The sequence below is a fragment of the Balearica regulorum genome, chromosome 5 (assembly GCF_011004875.1).
Source record: "Balearica regulorum gibbericeps isolate bBalReg1 chromosome 5, bBalReg1.pri, whole genome shotgun sequence".
In the NCBI taxonomy this organism is placed as follows: Eukaryota; Metazoa; Chordata; class Aves; order Gruiformes; family Gruidae; genus Balearica; species Balearica regulorum.
Genome location: NC_046188.1, coordinates 67,727,962 through 67,737,304, shown reverse-complemented (window position 1 = coordinate 67,737,304; position 9,343 = coordinate 67,727,962). Strand labels below are relative to the sequence as shown.

The window sequence follows — 9,343 nt, the reverse complement described above, 5'->3', positions numbered from 1 at the left end:
TGTATAACAACATCGCTGGGCCCTACTTTGTCTAAGTTAATTTAGAAATGACTAAATCTTGAAAGACCTATCTAAATAATGCGTATTATTTGTAACCGTGAACTGACTGATTTAGTAATAACTGTTTGCTTTCGACACCGGGGACAAAGCGGCGGGGGGGGAACACGCTGAAGAAACCCTGACGCCTGTGTGAAAGCCATTAAAAACGTGCTCGTCCCCCTCCAGCCTCCCGAGAAGCCCGGACCCGCACCCCCTTTCTTATGCTTCTGCATTTAACATGCGCATTTCCAAAAACCACCTCCCGAAGACGTTTGCTTCGAGCATCAGTGTGTGTGTGTGCGTCCCTCCCCGGCTGCGGCGGGCGGGCCCTGGGCTGAGCAGGGGGTGGCGGTGCCCGGCGGAAGGTCCGCGGCTGCACCGCGCCTCTCCGCGGGGCCGGCGGGCGGCAGCGGGGCGGGCGGCGACCGCAGCCAGCCCCCCGTGCGGGGGTGTGCGGGTGTGTGGTGTGCCGGGGAGAGATGCTGTGTAATTTTATCCATGCTGCACTCTGGGAGTTCACACGAGACTGATACCTTTTGCCTCCTCTGCTTTGTATCAATTGGTCGCAGATCAGGCTATTGTTGCAGGAAGCTGCTTTTATTTCTATGCTCCGTCGATCAACTATTTTCCCCACAGTCTCTTGCTGAAATTCAGTGGGTGTCTGTCTCTGTCTCTGTCTCCGTCTCCCTCCTTCTGCCTCTCTGTCTCTCATGCATGCCGTCTGTCTATCTGGAAACCCAAGGAGAAGGCTGATCACGGCAGCTCCATCTAATACAAACAGCTGGGACTCTTCGGTGGCCTTTGCTGATTTCTATTGATTTAAGTAAATCTGAGACAGATAAAAGGGCCAGATCGAGGCTGATAAAAACTTGCCAATGCTTCACGGCTCGAAACAGTGTGTGCTCTGCAACTTTGGAGTGCTGCTAGCAAGACGGCTTTAATGGGACCCCTGGTGTCATTCGCTCCAAGCCTCGATCTCCCCAGCAGACTAAGCGCTGCGGCCATCATGCCACAATGGTTATAATTTGGATCTTGTTCCTGAGTTTGTTGCAGGAGCCGTGGTCCCCAGGGCGGGCCGCGGGGGTGCCCGAGGCCGCCGGAGCCTCCCCGAGTGACCCCCGGCCGCGCCGGGATGCGGGGGGCCGCGGCGGCGTCTACGAGCACCTCGGGGGAGCGCCCAGGCGCAGGAAACTGTACTGTGCCACCAAGTACCATCTCCAGATCCACCCCAACGGCAAGATCAACGGCACCCTGGAGAAAAACAGCGTCTTCAGTGAGTACCTGGCACACCTTTCCCACCCCGCTTCCCCCCGGGCCGGGGTGTGTGGGGACGGGGGTCTCTCGGCTCGGACCAATTGCGTCCTGCTCCGGCACCAACGGGCAGGCGACGGCGGGTGTTGGGACGGTGCCGGACGGCACAGCGGCGAAGCCGCTCCCCCCTTTTCTCCGGCCCAGCGCTGCCCCGGGGCCGAAACCGCTGCCCGGTGGCTGGGGCTCCTCGGCGGGAACCGGGGGCACCCCCAGCCGCCGGGGCTTTAGCCCCCTCTCCTCGTCGGGCTCGACGACACCTCGCCTCGGCGTTTCGGGAGCCGCCCCGCTGGCTCCGCCGGACCCCTCAGCGCCCTTTCCGCGCCCTCGCACCCTCCGGCTCCCGCTCCGTCCCCGGGGGCTGGCGGGCTCGACGGGGCACCCCCCCCCCCCCCCCTTCTACCCGCGGCTCGGGCAGGGGACTCCCGAGCGGGCCATGCGGGGACCCGGCCGGCGGCGGGGGGGGGCTCAGTGCCCCGGGGCAGAGCGGGACCCCAGGTTCCCTCCGACGGGGACCGGGAACCTGCCCTGCGCAGCCCGCCCGACCTATCACTTGCCCTCGTTCCACTGGGGGCTTCCCACGCCAGCCTTGCCCCAGCCCGGACCGCTGGGCAACCGGTGCCCTCACACCTCCCCGGGGTTCAGTCCCGGTGCCCTCCTCGACGGGCTGCAGGCTGCCCCCGCCTCCTTCGTCCCGCCCCAGCTTGTCTCCCGCGGGGGGCTTGAGCTTCCACGGGCTAAATCACATCTGTCCCCTTTGACATGTGCCGGGGATCGGCGGTAATTAAGATGAAACGGGATATGTCGGGAATTAGGGGGTTTGTGCGAGGGCGGCAGAAGGGAGGAGAGCGGAGCTCAGCTCCGCCGCTGCCTCGGGGGGAGCCCCGGGCGCCCCCGCACCCAGGCCGGCCCCGGCTGCGGGCACAGCCCGGCCTCCGCCCCGGCCCCGCCACCCCAGGAAGCGTAAATCCCGACTGGTGATGGCACACAGAGATAGGGAGACCTCAGGGATCTGTCTGAAGTCCATAAAGGAAAACCACTATTTCCTAGAGGAAAACCCCCTTGCTATCAAAGCCTGGAGGAGGCATCCTTCAGCAGAGAACTGGTGCCTGATTCAAAACAGCTGTACCAAAACCACCCCAACTCTCCCAGACGTGGTCAGGCCAACAATGCTGCTCCGCAAAGGGGACAGGCCTTTGGCTCTGCTTTATCATTGCTGAAAGACAGCAATGGATTTGGGTGCAAGGCTCATCTCTCACCTCCAAACACTCATAGAAAGTACCGAACCGCCGGTCCACAGCTGGAGAACTGAGAGCAGAGTTTGAGTGAGCCAGCTAGAGAGCCTTACACATATAACGCAATGTCTCCCGAGGCATTTGTGCCTCCATCAGTGTCATGGCACCTTTGCCCAGACATAAACATTTTGGCAGGTATTGTGCCAGCCTGGCCTGTGACACTCTTCTTGTGTTTAAGACCCCATCTTTGATGACCTGAAAATCTCCTCCCTTTTAATTTGGCTCGGACAGTCATATTGTCCTTGTCTGGAGGGCTACATTGACCTCTTAAATGACAAGTTCCTTTCATGATTATATACATGGCTCTAAAATGCAGCCGACTCACTCTGGTTCACCCTCTGGAGACCTCAGCAAGGGCTTTGTCCTGAAATGGACAGCTTTGTGACTGGTTTCAATAAGTCAAGAGCTCTTGTGTTCTTAAGCATTAAAGAGGATTTAAACTTTTTTATATACATATAGGATTAAGTGAACCTCTAGTTCAGTGTCAGATCTTTTTCATTTTTTAAGAGTTCAATCTCAATCAGACATCTAGGGATTTATTGTCAAGCTTGTCTCAAAGAATTCCCACATTGTCATCATTTTGTATTGTTTCAAATAACAGTCCTGTTTCATTCACATGATTGCACTATGATTTGGATGTGAGCTAGTGATAGCTGTGAAATCACACTCTCCAGGTAAGCAGTCATTCAAACATATCTCAAAAAATTACACATGATGGGGAGCAACAACATATCTCATAATTGTTTCTGTTTCCAGGTATTCTTGAAATAACTGCTGTTGATGTTGGAATCGTTGCCATCAAGGGCTTGTTCTCTGGCAGATACCTGGCCATGAACAAAAGGGGCAGACTTTATGCATCAGTAAGTTTTACTGAGACTGGCATATGACTGTCATTTCCTATGGGGAGAACAGGTCCAGTGGGGAGCACTGATTTCTTATAAATAAACACTTCTAGAGAAAAGAGTAATGTTGTAACAGATTCCTGTCTGGAATTGTTACGGCCAACCAATCCGTATATTTTTAAAAGTGGAAAGAACCTGTGTTCTTACTTTCTTATTGCCGGTACAGCCAAAGGCAGAAGAATGTATTTGGCAAAGGTATTTCACATGGCCAAAGTTCTGGGCAATTTGGTGCACTGATAAAGTCCTCAGGAGCTAGCTTTTGAAGTGCAAAACCTCCATCTCTGTTCCAAGTTAACCATATTTATAGTTCATGTGGATCTTGGGCACTGGCAGAGGGTACACGTCAGGTAAAGGATATCCAGAAGAAATTGAGCATCGCTGTTACGGGAAAGCAGCCTACTGCTGGGAGTTTCTTTGTGCAGAGCATTTGGTTGGACAGTGAAAGAATTTACAGGTACTAAAAGGCAGGGCTATAGCAAGGAAAGGAAGCACGAGAAGGTGCAAGAGGATAAAGGTAAAAATAAACACCTTATTCTACTCCTTTGACGTTAATTTTGTCCTCATCTTTGAGGTAAAATCTGGGCTCTACTGATACTAGTGGGAGTCTTGCCTTTTCAGCCCAGCTAATATTTCCCCTTAGTGAACAAAATTCTTTAGCTTAGACTTCTTCACATTCAGGGACATACTAAGCTGTATTTGTCAGTGTGTATACTATATCTACCTACTTGAATTTCTTCCATTGTCTTTGATTACATCCCTAGCAATCTTGTGATCTCTTACTGTGTAACAGCCATACTGTGCAGTTGCTCCAGGAATCCTGTGGTATGGAAACAGATTTGAAGAGGGTAAAACATGGCTATGTGAAATTTGCTTCCTCCAACTAGTCATTATTTGTAATTCTGTTGATTTGAACAGCATGATATATCCTTAAGCAGTGTGAACTTTTCCGTGTGAATGCAACCAAGGTAATACAATCAACTGAGTTGCCTCCCTAGTTTAATGTATTTTACTCCACCTTTTCAAGAGTGTTCTGATAGTGTTTACGACCCAGGTTCTGTAACATGTCTCATGTGATGCACACTGATTAAAAGGCCTGTGTGTAAAGATGATGGTTCTTTGCTGGTGCAGAGAAGAAGATCACAAACAAATTTGGCAAAGAAAAACATAATGAGGATATACTAGCTCTGCTGTGCCAGAGCTAAGGCTGGCTGCTTCTGTGCTTCCAGTTTATATTCTGATTAAAATGGACATCTTTTTCAATGGAGCTCCTCCATCAGCTCAGAGCCAGCATATACTCCAAAGAAATTGATGGGAAAGACAAATTTTCAAGTTCTTTCTCATCTTTCTCTCTATCTCTTCTTCCAAATAGGTATGTTTTTCCTCCAGATTAATTAAACTGAATTAAAATAAGACCAAACAAATTCTGAGCAAAAAGGTCCTTTCCTAGAGTGGAAAAAAGACCTAGAGTAGGATAGCCCAGAGAGTCCTTTTCTCCTGGACTTCCCTTTCTACTGTCAGGAGCATCAGGCCATCCTGAAGTTTGTTCAGCCATCATGTGCTGAGGAATATCAGCCATGAAAGGTTTCTGTACAACTAGAAAAGATAATTTTTGCTCTTCCAGCTCAGGTTTAATAGAGACTGTTTCAGACTTGTGTTTCAGAGCTGGAGAGACACTCCAGGAAAAGCTATTCCACTCCAGCTTTTTTCCCAAAAAAGCTGTGTAAGGGCCCAGCTCAGGAGAAACTTCCCGGCTTTGCCGGCCTCAAAAAGACCGACCAATGACTTTACCTATGTTATTGTGCCAGGAACCTGTGCAAGGCCCGTATTTCAAATAAGACTGACTTCTTTGGGGATAATTATACAGGGAGTGTTTTATGAAATGGTATTGGAATAACTCCATTATCCTTTGGATCACGAATTTTCCCAAGTCAATAAAATTAGTTTGTTGAGTCTGCCAAATTCCTTTGTGTCCTTAGCAGCTTGTGATAATCCTCTAGGTTTATCCTCTGTGAGAAACCCTCTACAAGCAGAACTGAGGCAGACAGCAGGACAAATCTACCTACATATGGTAGTTGCGTGAGCTCCAGCACTACAACATATGAAAACCTTGTCCATGCAAGGAAGGGCACTTCCGTTTTACAGCTGTGAAGCCAAGACATGTGGAGTCTTTTAAAATCTTGTTAAATGCCTATCAGCATTTCTGGTGAGAGAACAGCATTAAAGACATGTTGTTAATGGAGCCTACGGCTTTTCTGGCCCCAGCCTGGCTACCTGTGCCCTTTCCATGTCCTTAGGAGAGGCAATGCTAAATAAAAAACCTCCGTAAAGACCATGGTAACAGTTCCCCTCTGCCTCCGTGCTTTACATATGTTAGATATTGAAGTCTTAATCACACAGGTACAGCAAAGATGATTATGTAGTTAAGATGTACAGTGTGGGAGGTCCTTTATTTGTGCTGTTTCTGCAGCTCCCAGGGACAAGGGAGTTCCTTGTGCCAGGCTTTTACACACTGTTTTCTCTCAGTTGAGGACCAGATGAGAAGGGGCAAACTTTGACAGATCATGTAAAATGAAAGCACCCAGGATCGGTGCGTATTATCCCTTACAGTTGTGATACAGGAGCAGCCTGGCATTTTGGAGGAACACACTGGTGGGCGGGGTGTACTTTCATTTTGTTATGCTGAAGCAAAGAAGCTTCATAAAGATGTTGTTTACTGCTCAAATATCCATAACAAACTGAATGTAATGGACTGCAGGTGTATCTAACTACTAATATACCAACTGAAGAACCACATTTTATATTAACTGCAGGATTTTACTTTTTTAATAGATGTCAAAGGTTGATAGGCAGCAATTAAATCATCTGTCCAGTTCACAGGCATATTTAGATCTGCAAACACAAAAACATTAAATTTACACCTGAACAATCAGCAGAGCTATTAATTCCTATTCACATGCCATTTTTTTGTTTTCAAATTGTTTTTTGGCCTCTCTCTGTCTCTGACCCACAGAGTATGCTCACACTGCTACAGGGAGCTCTCCTTGTTGCACAGCAGTTCGGGCTCAGTGCTTCTCTTCTGCTCGCCTTTGGTAGCACCAGTCTGAGTTTTTTCTTATCACACATGTTGCTGTCCTTATCCTAAAACTGAATAGAGTCTTGCTTAAGACTTTAGTCCAACCTTATTGAGGTAGAAGAGAGCTATTACCCGTATAGTCCTTCTTAAACTCTGTCGTGTTTGCTTTACAGGAAAATTATAACGCAGAGTGTGAGTTCGTGGAGAGGATCCATGAATTGGGTTATAACACCTACGCGTCCCGTCTCTACCGGACTGTACCCAACAGAGCTGGCACCAAGCGCAAAGCCAGTGCAGAGAGACTCTGGTATGTCTCAATCAATGGGAAAGGACGACCCAGAAGGGGCTTTAAAACTCGCAGGACACAGAAATCGTCTCTCTTTCTGCCCAGAGTATTGGATAACAAAGACCATGAAATGGTCCGACTGTTCCACACAAATGTGAAATATCGAGAGAGTCTCCTGAAGACCCCAAGCAAGAACCAGCGAAGAAGGAGAGGACGCTGACGGGGGTGGGGGGAGCTTGTATGGGGGCTGGAAGTGACTGGGAGTCTTCAAAATACTACTAAAAAAACTAACAGCTGTGATTGTATGACAGGCATTAACATGGACATTTTTTATACACTGTATAATATAACTGAAAGTCACATCACTTTCTTTTAGCTATTGTAGAATTACTATTTGTGGTAAAAGAGATGTGAGATAAACTAAGGCACATTCAAATGTAAATTAGTTGGATGTAATAATTTTGTCAATGACTTCCACATTTTCTTTTCTTAAAAAAAAAAAAAAAGCATTTTCATTGCTAGTATTTTCAGTCTAACTTGCCATAGGGTATTATCTCAGTGATCTTGTCTTCCTAGATCGTATGAATATTTTACGCTTATCAATTTTGTGTCCACAGAGAAAGCACAGCACTTTCATGTCTCTTTTGGCAGTTCTTCATAAAAGGCTACATTCCTATTTTTATGGAATACAGGAGTTAGAAAACTGGTTTATTTTTTAACTTACATGTATTTATTTTGATTTTATGATCAGTCAGCATTAATTATACTTTTTCCATGACTGTCCAAGAAACCTAAAATTGTAAGCTATTTCAAACATTTCAACAGACCTAAACATTACTAGAGTATTCTTGAATTTGTTTAATTAAAAACCCAAGACACTTGACATTGTCATTCAAATAAATGAATGTTGGTAAAGCGGCATTTGCATTGGCCAAGCTTTAGCAATATATATGTGATTACCAACTGACAAATCCTCTTTTGACATAGGACCCAAATATGATGTGAAAGCTGAGTTTGTGGTGTGGACTGAACTTGCAATATAGGAAAATTCAGCATTGGGGATGAGAATCTTTATCAGGTACTTTTGTTAAGCTAAGTTTTTTACAGGAAGTCCTAGTTCTAGGTTAAATATGTTTTAACTATTTGGGGGGGGGGGTGGAAATAACTGTCACATTGGTCATACAAAAACTGTAGTGACTTGCTAATTTAAGGTGGCTGCTATGTTCTGATTTTCTTTTCTTTTCGAATGCTTGTTTTCACAAGGTAGTCCTAAACTGAAAGCTGCAAATCCAGATGGGAGTTAATAATCTTGAGTTTTGGTTCAATCCACATAATAATCTTGAGTTTTGGTTCAATCCACATAAAAATATGTTTCTGTAAATGTTTCTACTCTGACTCTGGAAGCTAACTTTGTAAAAGTTGAGGGGAGTCCACATCACAAGTTTAGTTTAGAACAAGGGGTTAAGCTTTAAAATTTTCTCTTCACAGCCGGGAGATGATAGAGTAGTACAAAGATTTAGATGTGTTTGACAAGCACAAAGAATAGTCATTTCAATGAGATTTGGCCTTGTGCTCTTCACTTCCTAGAATGAGACCTTGATATAGCACAGCTGGAGAAAAGAGAAACTGCACTGAAATAAACGTTCAATCTGAGTTTAACAAAAGATCTGTAAGGTAAATATGACATTATATAGAAACAGCCAGGTGCAAATCCCATTCCTGGTTGTATTGACACAAAGGCCTTCTTGTGGGCTACCTACTGAATAATGGTATGATCATGTAAAACTAGGTAGTGAAAATCTTCCATCACTAGGGCTGAATTTTGTGAGAGAAAGAAGTAAAAGGACTTTATAGAATGAGTTTACTAAGCCCAGTGGTTATAGGTTTAGCACTGCTTATATCCCTATAAAAGTAAAAACAAAAAGGTGTCCTTGTACCAAAAAATATGCTCCACACCTTCCACCTTCGTGTCTTTTCTATAATATTCTAAGAAAGAAGGAGACTATGTTTGAATAAGAAAGGAAAAATTCTTTAATCTCTGCTTTCCATTATACTGAAATACTGTAAAAAGACTCTTAAATGATGTACCTTAAATAACGCAAATGCACACAGAGTAGATCCAGGTTTAAAAAAGGGTACAGAAAACTGTGAACCATGTTCCCAAATTTTCTTGCTGTACCAAAATAACTGAAAACAGTGATGGCATCTTCCCAGATGTTATCAGGCAGTGTCATGTCAGGAGCCACTGAAAAAGTGGTGCAAAGAAACATAGAGACTGAAGAAAACCCAGAAAAATTCAGATTTTCTGTTTTGTTTACTCTCCTGTGAACCATACAAGGTCCAAACTACAGCAGAATTCAAGGTATCTTTTGAAAGCTGCTTGTATCAGTGAAAAAAATTAAGTTTTGCATCCTGGGCATCAGGGGTGTTTTGGGGACAC

The 9,343-nt window shown here is 46.0% G+C and overlaps 1 protein-coding gene across 1 annotated transcript; it reads left to right on the top strand.

Moving 5' to 3' along the window:
* Positions 1 to 1,053: 1,053 nt before the first annotated feature.
* On the top strand, positions 1,054 to 7,123 carry FGF3 (fibroblast growth factor 3). The gene is made up of 3 exons (XM_075753089.1): positions 1,054 to 1,312; positions 3,399 to 3,502; positions 6,791 to 7,123. The coding sequence occupies exons 1-3, from the start codon at positions 1,054 to 1,056 to the stop codon at positions 7,121 to 7,123; spliced, it is 696 nt and encodes a 231-aa protein (XP_075609204.1).
* Positions 7,124 to 9,343: the final 2,220 nt, after the last annotated feature.